The 25,363-nt window shown below is 49.9% G+C and overlaps 7 protein-coding genes across 7 annotated transcripts; 3 read left to right on the top strand and 4 right to left on the bottom strand.

Moving 5' to 3' along the window:
• Positions 1 to 1,149: 1,149 nt before the first annotated feature.
• Positions 1,150 to 2,518, top strand: pex26 (the record flags this gene model as incomplete). The annotated part of the gene is made up of 2 exons (XM_056966129.1): positions 1,150 to 1,583; positions 1,642 to 2,518. 2 exons carry the CDS (start codon positions 1,150 to 1,152, stop codon positions 2,516 to 2,518), a joined length of 1,311 nt encoding a protein of 436 aa, XP_056822910.1.
• A 969-nt stretch (positions 2,519 to 3,487) lies between these two features.
• N7477_004465 (uncharacterized protein) lies at positions 3,488 to 4,262 on the top strand (the record flags this gene model as incomplete). Its single annotated transcript, XM_056966128.1, has 3 exons — positions 3,488 to 3,823; positions 3,883 to 3,997; positions 4,060 to 4,262. 3 exons carry the CDS (start codon positions 3,488 to 3,490, stop codon positions 4,260 to 4,262), a joined length of 654 nt encoding a protein of 217 aa, XP_056822909.1.
• Positions 4,263 to 7,951: 3,689 nt separating this feature from the next.
• N7477_004464 (uncharacterized protein) lies at positions 7,952 to 13,456 on the bottom strand (the record flags this gene model as incomplete). The annotated part of the gene is made up of 2 exons (XM_056966127.1): positions 7,952 to 9,119; positions 9,168 to 13,456. The coding sequence occupies 2 exons, from the start codon at positions 13,454 to 13,456 to the stop codon at positions 7,952 to 7,954; spliced, it is 5,457 nt and encodes a 1,818-aa protein (XP_056822908.1).
• A 2,074-nt stretch (positions 13,457 to 15,530) lies between these two features.
• On the bottom strand, positions 15,531 to 18,376 carry N7477_004463 (uncharacterized protein; the record flags this gene model as incomplete). The annotated part of the gene is made up of 3 exons (XM_056966126.1): positions 15,531 to 17,249; positions 17,305 to 18,156; positions 18,212 to 18,376. 3 exons carry the CDS (start codon positions 18,374 to 18,376, stop codon positions 15,531 to 15,533), a joined length of 2,736 nt encoding a protein of 911 aa, XP_056822907.1.
• A 411-nt stretch (positions 18,377 to 18,787) lies between these two features.
• On the top strand, positions 18,788 to 22,387 carry N7477_004462 (uncharacterized protein; the record flags this gene model as incomplete). The annotated part of the gene is made up of 1 exon (XM_056966125.1): positions 18,788 to 22,387. One exon carries the CDS (start codon positions 18,788 to 18,790, stop codon positions 22,385 to 22,387), a length of 3,600 nt encoding a protein of 1,199 aa, XP_056822906.1.
• A 141-nt stretch (positions 22,388 to 22,528) lies between these two features.
• Positions 22,529 to 23,006, bottom strand: N7477_004461 (YCII-like protein; the record flags this gene model as incomplete). The annotated part of the gene is made up of 3 exons (XM_056966124.1): positions 22,529 to 22,561; positions 22,626 to 22,789; positions 22,949 to 23,006. The coding sequence occupies 3 exons, from the start codon at positions 23,004 to 23,006 to the stop codon at positions 22,529 to 22,531; spliced, it is 255 nt and encodes an 84-aa protein (XP_056822905.1).
• Positions 23,007 to 23,442: 436 nt separating this feature from the next.
• On the bottom strand, positions 23,443 to 24,502 carry N7477_004460 (flavin reductase family protein; the record flags this gene model as incomplete). Its single annotated transcript, XM_056966123.1, has 2 exons — positions 23,443 to 24,355; positions 24,462 to 24,502. 2 exons carry the CDS (start codon positions 24,500 to 24,502, stop codon positions 23,443 to 23,445), a joined length of 954 nt encoding a protein of 317 aa, XP_056822904.1.
• Between the last annotated feature and the right edge of the window lie 861 nt (positions 24,503 to 25,363).

The raw sequence follows: 25,363 nt of genomic DNA, 5'->3' as shown, positions 1-25,363 counted from the left end.
GACATTTTCTCCAGGACAGTACAAATTGAATATAGCTACCAGCAAAATTGAAGAAATCTCTGCAACATACTGATGGTTGGAACAGCCAAATTTGCCATCCTTGCAGGCCTCTGGTAGCGAAGAACACGCATTAGTACAGCACGAGTAGTGGGAAGATCCAGTGGAAGAGAAGCTAGACCTCTTTTACCGTGTCAGGCAACTTGCCGATGAAGTGGTAGTAGAAGAATCCTAAGTCGGCAAGCAGTTTTATCTAGTAATTTGTAAGAGCCAAGGGACGATAGTAGAATGTAGCACATAGTTTGGCATATTGAGAAGGATCCTTGGAGTAACACCAAGCGTATAGAACCTCCATGTAGAGCGACTGACTGACTTGACAACTCGGAAGGCGCCTTGGACGGTCATTCTCTCGATATATGCCTCGATAGCTCCAGGTACTTGTAGTTCAACAAAAAACCGTAGCCGAAGCCTGCCCTCGCTAGTTTCCCGATAGATGTTGCCATGCATACGCCGCTCCCAAGCTTCCACAGAGTGGGAGCGTCAACGAACACACTCCATGTTGACCATTTTTGACAGTCTCTTCTGCTGAAGCTCGAGCATTAGAGCCAGGATATGTGCAGACTCAGCTCCGCCTGGGCAACTCAAAGGACATATGGGCAGAAGGCCGATTGCTCGTGAATCGCATCAATTTCAATTAGGGAGATAATAAGGATTAAAAGAAGGGAATGCTGTCTATGTCTTTTATCCAATTTGAATACCTTCTTTTTCAGAACAGTGTGATGATTTGGCGATATACAACGGTGCTATGTCTTAAGTTGAGACCGTAGGTCTGGACAGACCGTAATCTTCCTTACCCAATTGTAACATCTGTTTAAAATTCCGGAAATTCTGATGATTATTGACAAGGCATTAATTACCGTGCAACAGAGCATCAACGACGTAAACATCTGGACGTTCACGGGGAAAGTAATCCCGTGACCAACCCCGGACTTGGGCGAGCCGAGGGAAAACGACAGCCGATCGCAGAGTACCCGACGCCAGCTCACCTCTCTTCCTTCGCCATCGATCTAATCTTTTCTTATTCATGCCCAGGAAATAACTTGATCCAAGTATTGCGCCATTCCATGCTTCTGGAAAGCATCGCCTGACGCAATGTCCATACATACCAAGCTCTCCTCCCCGTCCTCCACCAGCCCCATGAGGCTCTGCTCCAAGACGTACAAGAAAGCTTCCCAACTCTACCTCACACGACGCCTACCGGAATCGCTTGAATCCCTCCAGCCGATCATCAATGTCCCGTCATCACAAGAAGAACAGTACACAAACGGTGACTCGGCCGCGGTCGCGCCTGTCGCGCCGATCGCCACCGCCCCCGGCACGTGGAGAATCAAGGTGTGGAATCTCTACATTACCCTTCTCAGCGCAATAGTAGACCTCGGGGCCGAGGAAGGGCAGAATCAATTCGGCCAGAAGGAGTGGAAGACAATCGCGACACAAGTTCGCGAAGGCAGCATTTGGCAGACCGTTGTGCAGGTCGGATACCAAGGCCGGGAAGGCTCCGTGGACGCCGAGGTTGTCTACAATTTGTTAGTGATCGCTTTCTTCCTCTGAATTCGTGAACTACAATTAATGCATCATAAACAGAGCAACATTACTACTGAATCACTCCTCCTCTCAAGCTCTCAACCAGCAACGACTTGAAACCTACCTATCATCATACGGACAACCCAACCTCGACCTTACAGATCGTCTCCAAGATGCGTCTAGTGGCTCTCCACCTCAGCGGATCTCCGCCACGAGCGGAACAGACACCCCCAAGGATTTAGCCGCCCGCGTGCGGATTATCGAGCTGTTTGTCTTGCACGTTCTTCCCCGCAATGAAGAATGGGAATACGCGCATGAGTTTGTCAACCTGAGCGAAGTCCTCGACGAAGAGCGTAAGGATTTGTTCATACAAACCCTAGAAGGTCTAAAGGAAGAGAAAGAAAGAGGAGAGATGCGTGCCGCGGAGTTGCAGCGCCAGAAAGACATGGAGCTTGAGCGGCAACGAAATGATGAGCGCCGAAGGGCCGAGGAGGCAGCCGCAGTCACACCTCCAAGGGCCAATGGGCATAAGCGCAATACCAGCGAGGTGGACTATGGGATCGAAAAAGGAAGCCCGCGCAGCGCTTCCAAAAGCAAGGGCTCAGGCTCCAAGTCCTCCGATAAGTCGGCCACCAGCAAGTCTACAACACGGACGGCTCTTCCGTCTAGCTCCAAGAGCTCCAAGAAGCAGGTCAAGTCCCAGCCTCAGGCGAAGTCAAAAGCCGTGGCCAATTCGCTTCGTAACCTGTTCAAGCATATCGTCCAGAGCGTGTCGGGCAACCCACTATCAATAGTACGCACCCTGCTTTTCGTGCTTGGAATACTGATGGCGATAAGCCGACAGGACGTGCGCGAACGAGTCCGCAGGATCACGGGCTCCGCGTGGGACAAGGTGAAGGGTACTGTCGGCATGGGTGTGAAGGTCAGCTATATCTGAGATATCAGCTCACCATGAGTCTTTGCCTTCAACATTGCATTACTTGTTGTGTATATCTTTCTTATCATTTGGATCAACCTCCTTGTTTTCCGGGGACTTGAGGTCGCATATACATTTTCTACAATTGTGATTGATTCTTTCGAGGTATTCTACTATGAACTGAACCCATCATCATTTCTGGTTGACTTGGTCCTGCTACACAAGCCGAATTAGTGGGGGCTTTTTTTTCTTGGTAGCTTTTGCCCTTCGTCGATCTCCGCGTTCACAGATGAGATTCATATCTTGCCCAAGCCCGGGTGCGCAGACTTGGACTTTCTTGAATGCCCTGACTCCGGAATCATCCTGCCTTTTAGCGTACTGCTTGATAGTGCAGATCTAGTTACCCGTTGAGAGATCCTGACGATCCAAGCATTGATCCCTTATCACAGGTGAGAGTTTAGGGGGGGGAAATAGCAAGGCTTACTGAGCTGACATGTGCATGGGTCCTGACTTGGGTCATAGAATCGCTTGGAAATCCAGAACCTCGTACCTCGTGTAGTCCCGGGGGACCCTTTGGCCACAGGAATGGTGCCACATCCATCACTTCGTGACGGCTGCTTTCCGCCCTATTCCCGACATTTAGTCCCACTCAAAGTCCCACTCATCCACTCGTGTCCAATCAAGTCTTGAGATCCCCCCTGTCAACTCCGCTGACAAAGATCATCGGAGTCTCAAAACTCCGCTCAGCCGACACAAATTTTCAATGCTTATGAATTCTTTTATAAGAGCAAAAATAGTGGAGTTTGTAATCCCACCAGGTGGCTCGCAGTCAGATAATTGGTGTTGACACCCGTGGACCCATCGGTCGACCAAAAATAAAAAGACGCTATAACTACCCCCTCTGTAGATATGAAAACCGCACACCGGCCTCTTCTGTGGACTTTGATTCTCTTCATTCCTCTAATCTACTACCTCTACGCATCTATCACAATGGGCAGCCACGCAGTTGAGTTCAAGAACCCGGCGACTACCACTCTTATGGAGTTGGTCAAGTCCCGCCGCACTTACTACAACCTCAAGGCCGAGAGCCCCATCTCCGACGATGCCATTGACAGCATTGTCCGGGACTCGGTCCTTCACGTCCCCAGCTCTTTCAACACTCAGACTTCTCGTGTCGTCCTCTTGTTGAAGGAGGAGCACAAGAAGGTTTGGGACATTACCCTCAAGGTCATGGAGGGCCTCGTTGCTGCCGGCCACGTCCCCAAGGAGATGTTCGAGAACAGCACCAAGCCCAAGCTCGAGAGCTTCAAGGCCGCGTACGGAACTGTAAGTCACTTTGGCTGTGCTCTTCCAATGACTGTGAATCGCAACTAAATCCTGTCCAGGTCCTCTTCTTCGTTGACTACGAGTCCCTGGGTCCTATCAAGGAGAAGTTCGCCATCTATGCCGACAAGTTCGACCCCTTCGCGCTTGAGTCCAACGCCATGTCTCAGTACCTCGGTATGTTTTAGACCATGTTCCACAAAAGTTTCCTTTCTTGTAATGGTCCTAACAATTCACAGTCTGGATGGCTCTTGAGTCCGAGGGCTTCGGTGCTAACCTCCAGCACTACACCCCTCTGATCGATGAGGATGTTCGCAAGACCTGGGACCTTCCGGCGTCCTGGAAGCTGGACGCCCAGCTGGTCTTCGGTGTCCCCGCCTCCGAGGCCGGTGAGAAGACCTTCGCCCCCATCGAGGACCGCTACAAGGTCTTCGGAAAATAGATACGACCTGCTATTTTTTTTTTTTAGCCCAAGACTATGCATAGACTATGACTTCAATGGAATCAAGACATTATCAAGAACATTTTCCGGGTCGTATGGAGTTTATGAATCATTTGCATTAGAATATGACTTTATGAAGACGGTCTCTCTTTACATTCATGCTCAAGGAATGTTTGGTACATAGTTTTTCATCACATAGAAAGTCGTACAATAACGACCCAAGCATTATTAAGAATTGGAACTACTCTAGTTTTGTCGTAGGGTTTGGTCCGTGCATCTCAAGGAATGCGGGTAGATCCGGTTCGTTATGCAAGATTTCCCCTATTTTATTCACGCTTAATTTTCTGACAGGACATGAACTTGTGCAGTAAAGTACAGCAACCTTACAATTAGGCTCAGGAGCTTAACAAGCGCGTCATTTGATAGAATAAAGCTCCGCATAACCGCGTCAACCGGCATTTCCATAGTACACGATCCCCAATCACCACACGACAAGTGAATTGAGTTATAATATGGATGATCGGGGTCCGACAGATCAAAGGTAACACTAGAGTAAGGCTGAGCACCGCCATGATTGGCAAATTCTTTCGCTGGAATCGCTGGAGCGGTTGAAGCTTAAGCTTCTGTCGTTGTTGATTTCGATGTACAGTGCTTTGAAGTCAGCTGGGGTATTAATGGTTCCGATATCGCCAGTCTGCACAAAGTAATCTGTGATGAGTCAGTAAAGAGCGGGTCTTATATACTTGCTAGAGAGCTGACCAGTCACAACCGCATAATCTTGATCCGGAGTAACTTTGACATGGTGTGATCCGACTATCGGTTGGTCCTCATCCGAGTCTTCAAGTCATTTGACTTGGTTGAGATCACTGATGTCGAGAGCAACAATGCGACTTGCGGTTGTCAGAGTGAGTCGCAAGAAGCGACCGTCTTGGTTAATATCCTTGCTGTAGTGGGAGAGAAGCGGATAGTATGTATCATACACTCGGTTGAAGTAGTTGGTTGCTCGCATAGTCTTCGATGACTTCAAGTTCTGCACTTTCGACTTCACCGCTGGCGACACAGCTGTTTTGCCTGATGAAAGCGGTAGCAATATGCATTTGTGACAATGACTGACGCATTTTTCAAGGTCACTATATTGAAAAGATCTCGGAGACAGAGAAGTTCAACTGGATAGAGCTACACAAGAGCGACCGCGTGGCTGATATATATTTTGGCCCAGTGGCTTCGAATTACCCATCGGACATAGTTGCTGAAGTATCGAAGCTGGGAATTGAAGTGCTCACATGTGAAGAAGAAAAAGCAGCCACTCGTTCAAGGATAAGGTCTCCGTGCTTATCGCACATGGGATGATGTGCCGGGTCGTGATGGTTTTCTTTAACGACTACTTTCCCCATAAAATGCTTGTCTTCTCTTGCGACCTTCATCAATATAGCCATATTCTATGATAGTCCACAGAAGACGATTCTTCCTAGCCAGTCTATCTCGACTTCACCATTATGTCCGCTGCCGATAGTAGCCCAATACTTTCATCCCCCATGCCAGTGTCGAGGTGAATCCTTCCACTACATGCTCGGTAATGCGCTAAAGCGCGTAGTCTTTGAGCCTTTTCGTGTGTCAAGGGGAAAAGCCGGGTCAATATCAGAATAACCGTTCATCGTTATCCCTAAAGCACGGCAGAAATTAGTGAAGACTCCTTCTTTTGAAGGTTATGACTTACTTTCGTCAGAAGTAATGACGTTTGCGTATTCCTTTAGTAGGGCGCGAGACGTGGACTCGGAGCACTAGTTGTACCCGCCGCTTATTATCAGAAAGGAGGTCAGCAAGTAGACCCACCGTCAACTGGCTACAAGCACCAGAACTTACCGACCCATAGTGATCGCGTAGTGGGTGAAGATGGAGATGGTTTGATGGTTGTTGCAAAAAGGTCCAAGTAAGTGCAACAAGAATGGCTATACAGATGAAGAAAGATTCGTAAAGCTCGGAGGACATTTCGACAGAATAAAGCTCACGTAGACCAAGTCGTAGAGGCCGTTTCAATGAAACACTGGGCCCCTTTATATGGACGACGTAATATCCACTGACCGAACTTAAAGCACGAAAGATAGGACAAGGGACCCCCTGGTCAAAGTCTGCGATTTTTTGTGAGCTCATGCGAGGAAAGACGACAGATCACGCCTGGAAATTTTTTTAAAACCCTAAAGGTTACAATGAGAGAGTGGTATACGGCTGGCCAAGCATATGATGCATAGCCCTGTCTGTTTTCGTCCACGAATGGGTATCTGAGCAAATGATCCTTTTGATTATAGTTATCATTAGATAACACATACCAGCCGGACCAAGGAGATGCTGTAGATAGACCTCAAAGGCGACCAAAACTTAACCTTTCAGGTGTAGTTTACGGGCCAACAATTACAGTACCATCTAGAGAAGACATTTGAAAGGAGCCAAACGGTGCCATATATCACTCTTGGCATTATTTCATCAAGGACGAGGTGAAAGTGGACTTTGAGAGCGAAGACTTTAGGCTGCGGTCTATAATTCCCGTGGATAAACCGCAAAATAGTCATTGCACGGTCCTCAAAGTTATATCAGGAGCATGGAACACAATCTACCACCACAGTAAAGGATCCGTGCATCCACTTACATGATCCCAATACCTCCGAACAATTAAGATGACCCAAATCAAGCGAAGAAGGATTCCCAGGACAATGGACTGGGAATCCAAGGACCAGGCTCCTGGAATAGACCGGTGAATGACGCAGATCCAGGCCCCTGCAGTTCAGCAGGACATGTTTTCATGCAATTCAGTAGACCCGGGCGATGATCCATTGCCGAGAAAGTCGAACCTAGAGGACTACGAGTATCCCAAAGGACCCGAAACACACTTATGCAAGACCATGCATTTCCCGCGATCCGCGAGCAATGAGCATCTCTCATGGTGCAGCAAAGCCCCGAGCCGGTGCGGACGTGCATATCAAGCCCGAACTACTGCCGAACCCCGGTCCTCGGGTCCGTCGGCCCGCACCCATCTTACCACACAATCGGGTCGAAGGCCTGACTTGCCAATGAAAGATGACGAAAGCCCTTTCCGGTTGCTTTAATGTTGGCCTTCTAGGTATGCTTTCTGCGCTTCTGCTAATATGATCCTTGTCAGGAGGACGCCGGTGCCTTGGTTAACTCTTTGCCAATTTAGGTTGTTGGGCTGTCGATCATGCGGCTCTGTGCGCGGTTTCCTTCCCTCGGGACTATTGTCTTGGTGGAGATTTGGCCAAAGCAGTAGGAAAGAGGAAGGGATTCATCGGGACCGGATGAAGATATCCGCTGTAATGACACTATGAGGAATATTCTTGCTGGGAATTCAACAGAACTATGTGGGTCAGGGCATGCTCGGTCAGGGCCTTCGACAGCGAGTCTACGCGGAAACCTGTCTGCACCTTCAAGGAGACAAATTGAATAGAGATCGTCAGGTGAAAGTTTGCGTATCGAAATTAGAAGCGCTGTCGCTATAAACCATGACCATGAAGGCTGTGAAAAATCAAACTCCAGGAATGCAAACATGCAGATTGTGTAGACACCCAACACCAGGCCCGGCCAAGCCATTGTCAAGTCAAACCCCCGAAAACTCCATGACTTTACCAGAAATGCTTTGATAAAACCCGCTCCTCCCTTGAGTATGATGAAAACCATCTTTAAGCCTTGTTTGTAATCGCCTTTCTTTTGAGAATACCCAGCTCCTCCAATTTCGACCACGCCCTGCCCATGTCGGGACTGTCCTCGCCTAGGGATGGCCGAAGCTCCAACCCATCCAAGGTGCTGAGTGAGCCGCTTGTGCCAGCGTATAGCAAAAGCTCCAGCACGCTTCTGCGTAACCGAGTTGCTTTATCCAAATGGATGAGGTACTTCGCATCTGCGCTGGGGTCGGCAAGAGGGAGAGTGAATGGGTCGTTGATCTTGATATCTCGCGCGTCCTTTGACCCGTCCTCCCAAGTGACTGCATGAGTCATTCGGTCATTCTGATCAAGATCGGCAAGAGCATCCGAAAGGTCTCGTTGATATTCCTGTTCGTGGATCACTACCTTATCCTGGTTCTTCAACTTCTTGCGATCCGCGTTGCTACCATTGCCAGTGAGAGCTGGGGGGTAGAAGCCAACGGTCAATGGATTACCGCGGATATCAAGCTTTCGTAAAGAGCAAGGTTTTCCGCGGCCATCCCGACCCAGTCGGCTGAGAATTTGACAGATTCGTCTCATTCTGGCCAGTCGATTTCCAACGAGCGATAATCTGGAGAGGCACTTCATTCCCACAAGTGGCTCCAGCTCAATGAGTGAGTTAAAGTTCATGTTCAACACCTTGATGTTGGGGAAGTTTGACGCAAAATCATCGGGAAGAGCAGGCAGGGTGCAGGCAGCCAGATCAAATAATTGGAGTTGAAGCAGAGGTACCGACGGTGAAAGACATCCAGATGAAAGCTTGTTTGAAGAAAGGAACAGTTTCCGCACATCCTTCACACAACCAAGATCGAGATCCAGAGCGAAGCTCGACTCGTTCTCCGAAGGCGAAGACTGCTCTCGCACAGAAAGTACTTCAAGATTGTGGCAGTGCTCCAGGCTAGCGATAGCCGACAAGCAGTTCTGGTCAACGTATAGCAGGCTCACAGAAGACATGTTCTTCACATCAAACCGATCCAGTCGGTTTCCAGAGAGCCGAAGGGCACGTAGGCTAATAAGCGATGATGAAGGTTCAAAGCGTGTGATTTTGTTGGCGCTGAGATCAAGGGTAGAGAGAGAGGGAAGCCACTCAATGTTCTGAACCGAAGTCAGACAGTTATGACTTAGGTCAAGATCACGAACTCGAGTCCTAGAAAATCAGTACTGCACACAGTAACTACGTGACAGGGCAACTTACAGTTCAGCTCCTTCGAAATCCACGCTAGTAAGGGAATTGTTGCTCAGCTTCAAGCTCAACAGCCCATTCAGATCCATGATGCCGTCGATGTTGCGGATGTGGTTATCGTTTGCCTTCAATTCTCGAAGGTGGATCAAACTGGAGAATCCATCCAGTGTTTCAATGTCGTTGCCAGAAATGTCCAGATATTGCAAATTGGTCAAGTGGCTCCAAGGCGTGAGGTTTGAGAGACAGTTTCGAGGGATCTTCAAAGTTCGCAAGGTTGAAGGAACACCACTCAGCTGACCAATGTCATTATCTGAAACATCGAGATCCTCAAGTCGAGGACAGAAGTCGCTAAGCTTGTGGAGGGTAATCAGTCCCTTTTGACGAAGCACCAAGCGGCGGACATGGTCCCAGTAAGGCTCGTAAGGCTCTACATCAGTAATGTGCTTGATGAGATCCTCTGTCGCGAGAGCAAAAGTTCCATGAACCTGTCTCAGCGACTTGGGGTTTGTCCGTTGGGCCACGTAGCTCATTTCAAGGTTCAGTGGGTGGTCTGGCTGGTTCACAGAGAAGTCGGCGAGAGGACTCAGATGGAAACTGTAGTTCGTCTGCTCCGGACTTTGAATGGGGACCAAGGAGGTCTCAGCGCCATTTACACCTGGGGTTTGCTGGGCGGCTATTAGATCACCCACACGAACAAGACCGAGATCTTCGGCGCCTTCCTCGTTTCTTTCTTCGATTCGAGAGATAGGACGTCGGATAAATGGCTGGCCAGCTAGAGAGGTTTCACGGTCAATCGGCCGTGCGGTCGACCGAGTTGGAGCATGCGGCTGATCCGTACGAGCTGGACTATCTTCCGATGAAGTAGCAGCGTCAGTCACCTCTCCTTGTTCCGGAATCGATTCTGAGGCATCGGAGCCATTTCTATATGCGCTGTGCGACTCAAGAGGTGTCGAAGAGGTGATTGTTGCAACACGAGCCTGTTTGGTGCGAGGCTGCGAGCCGGGTGCAGGAGCCACTTGGCTGACTTGTCCTTGAATTTCAGTCGTATTCCAAGATGTGGCTCTGGTCCCAGACTGAGGCACACTTGATGTGAATCTTGTCGCTCTAGACTGCAGAGAGTTTGCACCCATCGAGGGCTCACCGTTCCTTGTGTGTGGTCGCAGGAGAGTCATCCTAGGGGTTGCACCTGCACCGGGAATAGGTGCACTGTGGTCCACGGGCACACTCTTCTCAGGAGATTCGAGTCCATGGACTCTCAGCATCTCTTGCAGCTCATCCACGCTCAGGTCCGGAATATCCTGGAATGGATCATGCTCAGTTTCACGAAGAGGAGTGGGCACTGGCTCTTCAGTACCGTCCTTGATCCACTGATTCTTTGATCGATCATACGTGAAACCGTTCACTTGCTGGGGAATCAAATGGGAGACAAGGTCAGAAGACAGCATGCCTTTCGCCTGCGAGTTTTGTGACGAGCCAGTTGGAACAGAGCGAACGCTGAACCCAGACATCTGAGTGTTGATTGTCATCAGGTCTTGAGCAATATTCTCAGCCGTATCATCGATCGAAGCACTAGTCTTGCGCTTTCTTTGTTCGGGGGCAAGTCCACCTAGTCGGCCATCATCCTTGTAGGAAGAGTAGCCGTTAAGTGACATAACCGAGTCACTACCGTCTTCTCTTTCTTGATACTTCTTCAGATGGCTGATGATGAGTGGATTCAACTCCTTGGGCTCCCGCTGCTTGCGTAGGTCTGTCCCATCCCGACTTGGAGGACGAGAAAAGGCTTCCCGAGTAGATTCGTCCTCGTAGCTGAAATCGCCCTCTTCGCTGTCCAGGTCACTCTCCTGCACACTGGTCAGGCCAACAGTTGATCGGCCTTTGGACCGGATCAAATCCATGATCTTGGTAGCCTCATTCAGATAATCCTGAGTGGTGATTGACCCTTTTCGCGATGTGTCACTAGTGCCAGTAACTTTGAGAATTGGGATTTCTCCTTCGATAGAGAATGAATCTGAATAGTCTAGTTCATCGAAATTGGACTCAGAAAAGTCCCTGACTGGGGCAATTGAGGGTTCATGAGTCGACCTGATTTGACTAGGAGTAGGTGTCCTGGGTCGTTGCATAGAGTGAGATAAGCCAGGAGGGGCGAGATAGTCTCCATTTTCAAGGTGCACGCCGTGCTGGAGCAAGCTCCTTTGCAAAAGAGACAAGCTGTCACCAAATTTTGGTGGAGAGTCCCCATTCTGGTAGGAATGTTCTGTTTCTGTGTTGTCTCGCAATATTGTTCGGCGGCGTTTAGGAGTTGGGTCGGCTGCCTTTTTGGGAACTCGTTTCACTTCGGGGGATGTCCGATTTTCCTTCTTGTTGAGACGTGACACTGAAGTATCGCGGAGATGGTCAAAGTAGCTCTGGCGAGTCCATGCTGATGGCTTTCGAGTAAAACTGGAACTTGAAGTCCTGGTGTAGTGGAGAGAGCCCTGTTGAGACGCTCCGCGGAGATATTGCTGTCTACCAGATGGAACCCTCCGTGAGGAGGGTCGAGAGCTGAATCCTTGGGCTTCATCGTAGACCAACTTATTCTCATATGGACTGGCATCAGAAAAGTCGAATTGATCGAGTTCTCCATCCCCAAACCGGCTCAGTCGAGGTCGTGGGATGTTCCGAGAGGCAAGTCGCTCGTTGAGCTTTGACGAAATTTCTCTCATTGGCTCGTGTCTGGGATTCAAAAAGCTGCGGCTCTCGCCTTTTTGCCGGGCTTCTTCTGATGGCGAAGGCGGCCCTTCGCCGTCTGAGGCGTCACTGAACTCTTCAAACTGACTCATCCGCCGCAAGAGACGGTTGTTCGTGAAGGTGTCGTGTTCGCCAAACAGCTTAAGCGGGCTGCCTGATGATGGCATCTTGGATTCATTTGACGCATCCCCCGCTGTTGAAGGGCGAACATGAGAGGAGGAAGGTCGCGGCAAAGAGGGAGATCCTTTCGACTGCGAAGGGTTGAAGAGAGGAGAGCTGCGGATTTTTGTATTGGCAAGGTTCGCAGGGGACATTCGATGGGAGGGAAAGGGCGAAGGAGTGAATCGATGACGGAAAGAGTGGTTGCCACGGCGGCTGCTAAAATCCACTGTTCCCATTGAAAGGTCCTGCGGCAAGGAGTGACTAGTCACATCAAGCAGACTATCATCTTGCGGTGAGCCTTCGGCGCGGGCTTCGCTGTGATTGTAGAAGAGAAAGCTATCGCTTGCTGCCGAGTCTGGTCGGCTGTCATTGTTCATTGACAGGCTCTCGAGCTTGTCGGTGACTTGCTTCAAGGCGGATTTGATGACCGCTGATGTAGCCCCGCCTTCCAGTGTGTTTGGTCGCGTGAATGTAATAGGCGTAATGCCCTCATTGCGGAGGTCTTCCAGCCCACTGGCTGTTCGCTGCTCGTTGTATCCCCATTGTGAAACATCCTCCTGGGCGTGATCCTGTCCTTCAGATCTTGTGTCCGTCCAAGGCGCATGATTAATCGTGCCCATTGGTGACTCCGTGCCGGTGCCCAATTTATTGCCATCAACAACACGAGGTTCTTGTTCATGGGGCTCGTCGGCGTCTTCTCGCATTGCGCTATCCTGTCGAGAAGTCGCGTCGGTGAAATCCCACAACGGGTCGTCCTGCTTCGTGAACGGGATTGCGTCTTGCTGCGGGTTCGTGAGTCCAGGCGTCGGCGGTTTGAACACGCTTTCAAGGCCCATAGGCGCAAACAAATCTCGTTGTTCTCCCACGCCAATCTCTCCGTGCACCAGTCGCTTCCGCCATTCGGGTGTTGCCGCGCCCTCATCCTGGGTCTTCTTTGGTTTGATCTGGACCGTGCTTTGATACCCTAACTGACTTGAAACATTCGAGACCGATCGCAAAGGGGAGCGCGTCTCCATGGCCTGCGGCTGCTTGCCAGCCGCGCCGGAGGGGGGCCTCGGACTGCGCTGCGGAGAGGGTTTCGGAGAGGCCTTCGGGGTGTTTGTTCTGGTCTTAGCAGGGGTTAGCGACTGGGTTGTCGAGAGTTTCCTGCGAGTTCGAGGCGTCTTCGGGGTTGGCGGCTCTCTTTTATAGAAGTGACATGGCCGAGTCACCTTTTTGTCGCTGGCGGGTGACTGTTGGGCCACGGACCGACGGGCGGGCACTGGAATGCGACTAGGGGTATCCTGGGCGCCCGTTCGAGGAGAGGAGGGAGGGATGGACTTGGAAGGGCCCGGCGTCACAGGTGTTGTAGGAGAGACAGGCACCGATGGCCAGTCGTCGGATAGGCTATCGAGCCATGGTTCGGCATTCATTTTCCCGCGTGTCTAAGTTTGTTTTGATGGGCGCGTCTCGCTCACCCTCCAATGGACGGGGGATAGAGTGGGAAAAGAAACAAGGTGTCAGTCCATACAGACAAACCCATCAGATCGAAGAACAGTGGAAAGTGCGGAGATGCGTTGTTGGTCCGGGCAGTTGACTGCTCCACTGGAGCTCCCTTGTTTATTTTCCTTAGGCGCCACCGGTCAGATTTGAACTTTTCACTTGTCGCTGCGATCTGCTGTGTCTATATAGTTTGTTTACTTTTATTTACTGCACTTCTAATCCACAACAAGTTCGATTAGTCTTAGTCTAGGATGCATTTTATTATATTCTGATTGGCTCCAGTCTCACTGCCCGATGTGTTGTCGCGGTCCCACTCGTCTCAACCCGAAGAGCCTTGACCGAGATTTTAGACAGTATAGACAGCAAATGGACATGACTAGGATTCTTGCATGTGTTAGTAGCCCTGGAAAATACCGACCTAGCAAGCCATTGTGCTCGGTTTATTTTGGTGTTACTTTCCACCCCCTCACCTCGGTTGCTATGTGATCGCAAAGGGCTAGCTCGACCTCTTGATTTAAATACATCCCAGTGGACGTAGCGGGGTCAAGATGTGGTGTATTGGGGCTCTTTGGATTAAGACTTCTTCAGAATTCACCTTCTGTCACCATGACCTAATCCATAGTCATAAATGGATTGATGAATGGAGTTCACAGAGCTCACCACTAACGAGCACGTTGCACATCCTGACTTATAAGATGCGAACTTCGGCATTTGCCTAGGTTGTGGGAAAAACATCCAAACAATTAATTTGTGAATAGGAAGTTTCCAAGATTGAACCCGTCAAAATAAATTCACAGGGCACAATATTTGAAAAGTAGCTGTAATACATGGCGTTAATTGAGTTCAAGTTTCATTTATACAGACTTCCTAAAAAGGAGTAGTGCACCAGTTATTGAGGACTTGGTACCAAACCGCCGCACACTGAGCCGTTCAACCATGTCTCCGGGCTGTATTAGGGGGGGGACCTCATCCTTGGGTACTACAGTCAGACCAAGGTATTATACTCCTGTCTACTATGATTTGAAAACTGTTCTCTTACTTCAAATCATGTCGCTTTAACGTACATAATGATGCCGCTTGTCGACTACTCCAATCTTGACACCGAGGCTACATGCCTGGCCCAACTTGGCACATTCACAATGCTTTCAACAGAGATACGACTATTGTTATGGGAATTTCTTTTCAATGGAAGAAAGCAGAGTCCCACGTATTTTGGAACAAACATCTTGTTCATCCTCTGCTGCAGCCGGTATCTCTACGATGAGGTCTCCTCCCTGGCCTATGAGAATATAAAACACGAAATCTATGTCTAGACGTCACAAGCTGCAAGAACCTATTTCGTCGTCAACATATCGTTCAAATCACTACAACAAAAGCCTGATATTCGGACCAAGCATGTTCGTCGACATACCCAAAACCTTCCTCATCATCGACTCCGAAATTGCAGTCTTGGACATAGTATTATACATTATTCTCAATTCGGATCATCATCGGAAAAATGATGAATCGGTGGTAATCAATAAAGTAATCAGCGATGCACTGAATTATATTGAAGTATCCCCCCAGATGCCTGGACCTTATGTATGCATACGTCTTCAAGGGAAATGGAACGACATGGGCACACCAAGACAGAGCATTAGGGATACAAGATCAGACATCCCTTATCCGTACGACCACGACATCGCATTACTACCATTTTCTCGCCTTCCAAATACGAAGTGGGAATGCAGCTTCCCTTCAAGCTGGCAAGATGTAGTCGCGTGGTGGAAAAACACAACCTGGAATATGAAACCCGTCAAAATCTTTGGAGACGGTCCGAGAAGAGCTGAAGAATCACCGAAAGAGTCAAGTATCCACGCCAAGTTCTCTAAAAAGTCCACTACAGAGTATGATAGGTCATTGGCGTAACAATTCGGACGATTTATTCACCCCAGATGGAACTCCTATATTCTTGCTCCGTAAATAATTTTTACAATGTGACACATAAATGGCAAACCGACTCCCTTAAACAATGAGCCTCTCGAAGGAATATTTACCAACCGCCTTACGACGAAGGTATCCGATCTCACGACTGGAACGAGACTTGATATCGCCAGTGGCCTTGTTGATCTTCGTTTTCGACACATCGGCTGTGGCAGGCTTCAGCGACAAAGGCAGCATCTTGCCACCGGCATCGCCATCATATCCGTCCTCTCCTTCACCAGGGCGACCAAAGATGACAAGGTCAGCTCCATTAAGCTTCTCATAACGAACAAGATTGGACGAAGCCGAGGTCTCATCGTCGATCTTGGAAATGGCGTCTCCAGCGGTAGCGGCTGGGGTAGACACTTGGTCGGCAAAGCGGAGGTACTCGCGGAGAATACCCTTGAGGTATGTGGCCTCCTCCACACCAGCAAGGGCGGCGGAGATTTCGGACTTCATGTCGGCAATTAGCTCCATTTCACGGCTGGCGGCGGCGATGGCCGAGTCTGAATCATCGTTAAGGTCCACGGCGGGCAGGGCGGAGATCCAGCCGGAAGGGCCAACTGCATCCACCGAGGCAGTCATGAGGTCGATAATGGTATTGAGAGAGAGAGAAGGGGTAATTTGGTCGAGAGTGATGGGAGTGGGGGGGTTTTCGGTGCAACGTGAGGTGTAGCCACCAGTGGCAAGGGAAAGACGGAGGTGGTGGATCAAAGAAATGAGTTCTGTCCGCGACAGGTTCGAGCGCAGAGACTGAACAATAGCGGACTTGGGCTGTGAGTGGACCTTTTGAATGGAAGTGTTCAGGCCAGCGAAGATATCCTTTAGAGTGACTCTTTCAACTCCGAGGTGGCGAGTGAGCTCCTGCGTGGGTGTAGCAATCTCACCGCTGGTTATGGCACGAGCAGTCTCTTCCAGAGCACTAGAGTGCAGGCGAGCCTGGTTCAGGAAGTACTTAAGCGCGTAGGTCAGCTCATCGGAGGAGATGACCGAGGGCCCTGCAAGGACTTGATTGACCTGCTTGAGCGAGGGATCGGCATCAATGAGAGATTGGACAAAAGAACCGGTAACCAAGGGCTGCAGAATGCGAGGCTTAGAGGCTCGGCGAAGAGCAATCTCGACGTTGTCAGGAGACAGATGACCCAGACTAATGAGCCAGTCGCATGTGACGGAAGGCCAGAGCACAAGGCGCAGTTGAGAGGGAGATGAAGCGGAGACTCCATCCTGAATTTTGAAATCCTCGACTGTAAACATCTTCGATAGCAGGAAAAGAGTAGACTCCGGATTAACATATTGTCCCCGAGTTGGAAGAGTCTCAGGCGCATCAGATTGGCAGAAATAACGGAGAACCGCCTTGTCAAACTTCTCGGCATCCCGAGTCTTAGCCGCCTCGTCCACATCCTTTGTCAACTGATTCCATTGTTCCACCTGTTCAGGAGAGGTGAGTCGAAGAGAGGTCATGTTCTCGGAACGGTGCTTCTTAGATGCCATATTCCACTGCGCAGCAGACGAGCCGATACCGCGGCCAATAGCATCGATGAGGAGACCATCGCGCGATCGCTTCAGAGAAGATCCGGAGTGGCTCTGAAGAGAGGTCAAGTCAAATGCGATAAGTGTATTTCCCTTGGTTGCGACAGCAATTCCAAGCTTTGCAAAGTAGCTGATGAAGACCAGGGGGGGCATCCGCGTTGGCGCTGGCTCCGGACAACACATCGCCCGCGGCGATGCTTCGCTGTACAGATTGATATTGGGTATCATATACTGCCACCAATGAGTCACTCGCGCCAATGACACATTGTGGTGAAATACGCATGACAGAGGAGAAGCGTTCGTCGAGAACGAACAGAGAGGTCACAGAGGGCGAATATTGTGACAAATCGACGTTCAAAAATCCCTTCGAGAACGACAACTGAAGGCCTGCTGACCCCGAGTGGAAGGTCCATTGGAGGCCATCACTGTCAACTTTGTCTAGCCCGGATGGGGCTGGAACCTGAATTGTCTGAAGGTGTCTAAGACGTTGACTCTCTTCGTGGCCTCCTGATTTAGCGCTAGCAGGAACCGAGAACATCTGAACAGTAACTTCTTTCAAAGCAATCTGGTCAGCGTCCTTTGGGTGGGACACAATCAGCAAAATGGAGGGTTCATCGGTTCCCAAAGCCGTTGAGTCCCCGAGAGCCAGAGCGGCCAAGTCCTGTCGCCGTCTGAACAAAGCCTTCTTAGCATCCTCAAGATCGACCAAGAAGCACGAGTGAACGGCATGCGTGGTGGAGCAGATTTTGGAGATTTCGCTGTGCTGAATGCTCCAACGCTGACTTTTCAGATCGGATGAAAGTCGGCGCACGCGACCGTCCTCGTGGACGGCAAGAATATCGAAGGGGTCGACCTCGTTGTCGTCTTCGACAGTGTAAGGGATAATGCCAACAAAATTTGTAGGGCTGCTTGAGTCAGTGATGGTGGCGGCAGAGGAAGAGATCACCGGCGCAGTGGAGCCACTGCCAATCTCTTCAACGAAGCACTTGATCTGGCGGTCCGGGCGTGTTGCCGCGGTATATGTCTGTCGCTTGACGGAGGACTTTTTGGGCAGCTTTCGGCGAATAGAGCATGGTGTGCAAGAGAAAGTGGACTGCGGAGGGACTGCGTATGAGGTCACAAGCTTGGGTGTTTGGACCTGGAAGAAAAAATGTCAGCCCGCACAAAATTGATCATTGAATCGGGTGTCATACATTGTAGATGTTGACAGCTTCACCATCCACTGCAACCGCGACCTCATAGCGCTTGCGCTTTTTGGCGTCGGCCAGACTGAAGACGTCGCTAATGCGAGTCTTGCCCGTAGACGCATGAAGAGGGCGTGGCAATTGCGCCAGAACCGATGGCGACTGCAGATCCATGACGCTCGGAATCACGATCTTGTCAAAATAAGGATTCCAGTCCCTTCAAAGCCTGATCGGTGAAGCTGCAAAGCCGTCCCAACGGGGAAATCTAAAAATTTTTCGGGATAACGACGGGCCGGCCCCACCACTGTGCTAGTCCCATTCAGGAAACAGCGCATCTCTACTCGGCGATGTGATCAGGCTGACATAATCACTCAAGACGCGCCTTTCGCGTCGGACGTGTAAAGAGATAACCACGATAAAGACCATTTGGCCTTCTCTTTTCTGCCCTCGTCGATGACCCGAGTCTCGACCGTAAGCGGCTTCTGATGAACGTGCATTGATCTCCTTCTCCTGCCGCCCCCTCCTCCTGGAGCTACTGAGGGATTCAAACTTATGGACACCCTCACATCCCATCCACCAGTAGCCATGGGACCGGGCGATCAGCACGTTGTCCACCCTTTCTTCAGACAGGGTATGAGCCTCGCGGTTAATTTTACACTACTATTAGCTCATATCGAACACCCAGATTTTGCAGTTCCAGGAAAAACCAATCACTCCCTTCCCAATGGCAACGCAGCCTCAACGCCAACCGATGTATTTGCTCGCGCCAACGAAGAGCAATTGCCGCATTTGCAAGAATCGAATGGACCTGAAGTCCCGAGGTCTCAGATCTCGGCGCCCTTGAACCAAGACGAAGACCCTAATGCGAGCCGACGCAAAAGACGCAGGATGGAGAAATCCAAGCCAGACCAAGGAACAATATTGAGAACAGGACTCTCAGGATGGCTGGGAATCGAGACTTCAGAAACTGCGGCTCCTCCACCCATAGCTGATACTCGGCCTGCCCCTGCCATCGCTTCACACCAGTCGCCTCGACCCTTGGACGATAGCGGTCAGGTCCTAGACCCGAGCTCCAATGAACAAGACGACGAAGACGCGTCCAATGGCGGCAAACGAAAGATATTGAAGTTGAATACCAATGGTAGATTGCTGAGCTCCCCTCCTGCCAGCTCCACGGCAATAACAGACCGAAAGTCGACGGGAAGCAAGCGACGAAGAGGTGCGAAGGTCCGCAGTAAACTCACCATCCTCAAATACAGCACCGAAGGAGAGAGGGAAATTGGGAGCTTGATCAACCAAATTCTCAATGGCCAAACGGTATATAGACCCGCCCCTCCACGGCCTGCAGCACCCCCAAAACCCGTGGTGAAAGGACCTGCGAAGCCAACACACCCTTTCTTTGTGAAGAAAGCGGCACAAAAGTCCCAGGATGACACGGCATCTGGTGGTGACTCAAACACTGATTCAAGCAAGACCAACACCCCTGCCATATCAGAGGCCAGGCGAGAACCAAGGCCATTTCCAACATTTCCCTCGACAAACAGTCGAAATAAGTCAAATTTTCCCGAGCTCATTGAACCTTTGTGGCCACCCAAAGACCTTGTCCATATCCGTTCTCTTGACTCGGAACAGGCTACCAAACCCTTCACCGTCAACCCCTTCATAAATGACCGAAAGAAAGCCAAATCTCCGGCGATCGTTATTAGCGATGACGAAAATGCTCTTTTGACCAGCACATCATGTGCACGGGAGATGGCAAATTCATACATGGGAGGACATGGCACATCGAATCTACGCTTGCCTTTACGGCATATCGCCAGTGGACGTGTTCTGCAGACTGCAATTGACAATCAAATGTCCTGGTCCTCACCAAACTCGCGTTATCAGGCCCAATCTGTCGCCCCAGTTATATCTAATTTGAGATCAGCATTGCTATCATCTTTCTCAGCTTTCGACCGTGGGAAGTATGAATCGCAACTCTGGGCTCACAAATACGCACCCAAAAAGGCTGAGGATGTTTTGCAAGTCGGCCGCGAGGCCCAGGTACTCCGTGACTGGCTTCGTCATCTTAAAATTTCGGCAGTCGACACTGGAAAGCCTTCCAAAGATCACGGCAAATCCAACCTAACCCGAGACAAGAAAAAGAAAAAGCGGCGAAAGAAGAACGACAAACTCGATGGATTCATCGTCTCTAGCGAAGAAGAGGCATCTGAGATGGACAACATCTCAGGATCAGACGATGAGCTTGCTGGAGATGTCACAATTTCTGCTCAACGAACTGTGATCCGATCAGGAGACCTGGCAATATCCTCATCACAAGGAGGAGAGAAGGGTCGTGTTTCAAATGCTATCCTTTTGAGCGGCCCATCCGGCTCTGGCAAAACTGCTTCAGTATACGCGGCAGCCAAAGAGCTTGACTTTGAAGTTTTTGAGATCAATGCTGGCAGCCGTCGAAGTGCGCGAGACATGCTGGAAAGGGTCGGGGACATGACCCAGAATCATTTAGTCCATCTTCTGAACGATGGCGACGAATCTTCTGCCAAGCCTCGACCATTGGGAACGGAAGACGATGCAAAACAAAACAAGCTGATGGGATTTTTCAAAGGACAGACGTCTAGGAGTGCTAGACCCGACAAGAAGAGTACTCAACCTAGTCCAACAACCGACAATGAGGCAAAGCGCAATCGTGAACAGAAACAGTCTTTGATTCTTCTCGAAGAGGTCGACCTGCTTTTCGACGAGGACAAACAGTTTTGGACTGGCGTTTTGACCCTCGTCAGTCAGTCGAAGCGACCCATTGTCATCACATGCAACAACGAAAGCCTCGTACCAACCCAGGACATGTCTTTACACGCCATTCTCCGATTTCAAAGGCCCCCACGCGATCTAGCCATCGACTATTTATTACTTGTCGCCGCGAACGAAGGCCACGTTCTCAAACGAGAGGCTGCCGGCAAGCTATACGATGCCTCAGGCATGGACATCCGAAGATCTTTGATGGACCTGAATTTTTGGTGCCAGATTGGCGTTGGAAGTGAAAAAGCAGGTCTTGATTGGATTTTATCCTTATGGCCTCCGGAGGCGAATGTAGACCAGAATGGTGATAGAGTTCGAGTTCTCAGTCTGAACACTTACGAGCCATACATGGGCTGGTTCAATCGCGACATTTTGCTGGAGCAGGATCCTCTGGAGAGTGAAACGGAGACTCTGCAGAATACCTTGCACTGGTGGAGACTCGGCATACAAGAAACAGAGGACGCGGCCCGCGGCAGTATCATGGAGACTTTGCCTCATGATCTTTATCAATCGCGGTCGAAGACGGAGCAGCTTGATTTGCTGAGTCGCGAAGCGGACTACCTGGAAATGCGAAGCTCACTCGACCTTCTCTGCTCGAAGTGTTCTTTGAGCATGCTACAGGCAAGTATCATCTCTTGCATCGACTCGACATTAGGACTAACCAAGTTCCAGGATGTTGTCGACACGTCTGCCCCTCCACCTCCCGAAGGTCATCGCTCCAACTATCTCGAATCATATCCTCTCCTGCAGGCCGACCTGCGACCCGAACACTCCTCCTTAAGTGAGAACATTAGTCTCACGTTCAATGCATTGATTTCACGAACCTTCCGACCCAAAACCGAAGACCACGAGTCTTCTAGCGTGGCTCGCATTTTCAAAGGCTGGACCAAGGATGGCGCACGTCGGATGCATTTCCCAAACACTCTACCCAACTTTCAGAAAGTGTTTGAGCCTCTCACGCGTGCGAATTACTCCATGCCGATCCCCACAGGGCGATTGGCGCCTTCTTTTGAAAACAGCCTTGCCCCAATCACCGAGGACATCGCCCCATACGTCCGCGCCATTATGGTCTTTGATGGTCGATTGAAAGAGTATCGCGACAAGTTGCGCGCACTTTTGACCAGGGAGCATGGTCCTGGCGACAAGCGTGGCCGAACTACTCGTGCCAGCCGAGCTGCGCTCGAAGGAGGCGACAAAGCTTCGACGCGGAAAGAGAGGTGGTTCCCGGACGACACGAATTATTTCTGGATCCTAGGTACGGGGAAATACGAGTGGCAGAATATCTTGTTCCAGATGGGACATTTCCACGTTCAGCCTGCCGTGGAATTCTCCGAGGAAGCGCGCAGTCATGATTCTGATGAACAACAATCTCAAGAAGGGGGGTCATAGTGATGCAATATATCGCCTTCTACAATCTAGATGAAATATCCATTTTTCATCTTTACCCAACCTATTGCTAAAAAATTCCCTATCTCGGTCGTACTTGCACCTTGCGTCTCCAAGCTCCCCTCTCCTTCGAGCCGTGCGTGCTCAAGGGAGTGGCAGGCGAACTGCAGGTACATACTGCATGTAGATTGACATCAGCAAGAAGCTTTGACGCATGAAATAACCAGGGAAGTCCACGTACGGGCATGATCTCAATCCTTTCAATGTCCCACACACCACTTCTTGCGTAAATGTCGTCCATGATGATATCTCGAACTTCTTCGGCGCTCTCGCCGGTGTATACGACCACGCTGCCCTGGAATTGTGCTTCCTTTCCTTCTTGAGGATGTTCTTTGAAAATGGCACCTGGAACCCGTTAGATGACCGAAGTCCTGTATAATCCCAGTGCCATTGTTCCTGACCTCCATCCACAAGTTTCCCTTGGGCGATCAATGGCTGTATCCCTACATAGTGCTGTCTATGACTTAATGTCAGTCTAAGTTGTATCTGCGGAAATCATCGTACAGAAGACTTGCCCCTTGACCTGTTTCCTCAATTTCAAGACGTTGGGATTATCTGGCATGATGCATAGGAATTCTTTTGCCTTGCCTCTTGTTGCCATGGTCCTTGAAGGAATCGCTCGTGGATAGCGGACGAAGACGGAGTTGATGCGGGGAGCAAATCTGGAAAGAAACATTTCAAAAGCCAAGTTTGATAGAATTGAGAGCTTGGAAAGTTGAAAATAGCCCCGGAAAGATACAGCTGCATTTAAGGAAACCTGAAGTCGAAAGTCGATACATTGGCGCGAAACACTTCGGAGGAGGCTCCCGAGGAAGATCCAGAGATCGTGGGCGAACGCGGATGCAAGATCCTTTATCTTACATGTCGGCCTTGTTATGACATAGCCTATCAGTGGATTTTATCCGAGGGACTCGTTGAAATGCATCGAGAGTATATTCTGGAGATGCCAAGAGATCTCTGGACATACTCATTCGGCTATCCTCGTGACTATGATGATTCTATTTGATATTTGTCTTCGAAGCATCTAACTTGGCCAGAAGCTCGCTCTTTGGAATTTCCTCGGACCATTTACCACGCGGCCTCTCAAAAGTGGACGTAATTCTGCCATATGCAACCCCACCCAATTGACCAACTGGTCGCAGCTTTTCCAAGTCGATATGGCTGTAGTCTGCGTCCGTAGTACCTTCTTTCACCCAGAAGCGAGTGGCTTTGATCAAGACATTGGCAGCAAGGCTCATCCCAGGGCGTTGATGATCGGTAAACTCTTTGATATCGATGACTTTGCCTTCAATGTTGAACACCGACTCTGCGACCCGCGACGGCTTGACTGTTGTGGAAGGGGCTTCTGTGAGACCCGAAACATCCCACTCTGAAACACCGTAGGGCACATCGAGGGAACTGGCATTGACAGCTTCGATCATGTTTTCGGAAACTGTATTGATCACGCATTCTCCTGTTTCTTTCAGGTTGCGGTAGGTATCTTTGACTCGGCCAGGACGCGAAGAGAATCCCACAATGAACATTGGGGGATCGTGGTCGATGACTTGAAAATAGCTGAAAGGCGAGAGGTTCTTCTCGCCTTTTGCATTCACTGTACTGATGAAGCCTACTGGTCGAGGTGCAATGCCGGACACAAGCAGACGGTAATTGTTAATCATTGGCCGATCAGACGCGTAAGGATCGATTTCGTGGTGTTTTTGGGCCAAACTGGCGCCCTTGTCTGGCACTCCCTGCCCGTATTTCCATTCAGGATAGGGAGATTTCGTCACCTCGATGGATGTCGAGTGGTCGAAATCAGGGCGCTTGGCTTGCACTTCATCGAAGTTGCCGACGTCTTGCACAATTTTGTAGTCTTGCTGGGCCTTGGCAGTAATGCTTTCTGAAGGAGCAGTTGCAGTCGATGAGCTCGTTCTGACTGCCCCTGATCGTGAATCTCGAATCAGAGAAACGCGATAAGAATCGCAGGGTCTTTTTATGCTTAGCTTCCAACCTCCACATGGAATAGATTTTCACTTACTGCTTAGCCAGCACTCGTCCGAACGTTCTTGATCGCCACATACTGAGAAGCCTGTTCAAAGTCTCACTCAATCAATTGCCTTGAACGCCTAGCTCTTATAATCGAACGCTGACCAGTAGATCTAATTTTCACACACGTGCTGCCTGGTTGCTTAAAAATTGATGTCAAGAAAAGTCGGGAGGGCTTCCCGACCGCCGGAACAGCCTACCGACATTGTGGAGATAAGGTGGATGAGAAGAGACCTTCTCACAAAACCACGATCGTGTACTTTTTTGACTTCGTCTGAGTGCTGTAGCTGCGATATCCAAGGGGCTGTGACTCCTGTGCTCCAAACATCGAGTCAATGAGTATTTTGGAGATTAAGAAGGGCAGTGCCGAATGAGTTGCCAGGGTAGGTTTCCATAATATTCTCGCGAGATCACCCTGCATGCTAATGCTCTATCGTTTCGGATCTTGCTAGATCTCGAGGTAAGGCGATGAAAATGAAGGACTAGGGGATGCAACGTGACTTTGGATGACTTGAAGGGGGACAGTTTTATTATCAGTAAGAGTAGTATTTGGAGATCTCTGTTTGGTACTCCGATTATCAGCATACCGCATTCTGCAGTACTAGGAACATGCGGCATCTAAGATCGGCCGATCTTTGTAAATGGTCGTTTCAATATCCGACCGGTAAATGCTCTTACTTTCGATCCAAAGTTGAAATACTCGTGTCAGGGAGGCTAATACTCGTCTCAATCAGATGATGGACATTGCACTGAGATACAGTCACCGCATCATAAATGGACGCGAAGGCACTTGGAGCTGGTTAAAGATAACTCGGAGAGCCCCAAAACAATGCTCCTAGAATAGCGCTTCTAAAATAGCGCTTATAAGTTATGCGATTACTTTTATTGTTTCAC

This window comes from Penicillium maclennaniae (assembly GCF_028827695.1).
Source record: "Penicillium maclennaniae strain IBT 15551 chromosome Unknown utg000004l:1.0-3007600.0:1.0-3009580.0, whole genome shotgun sequence".
In the NCBI taxonomy this organism is placed as follows: Eukaryota; Fungi; Ascomycota; class Eurotiomycetes; order Eurotiales; family Aspergillaceae; genus Penicillium; species Penicillium maclennaniae.
This window is presented reverse-complemented; position numbering and strand designations above follow the sequence as displayed.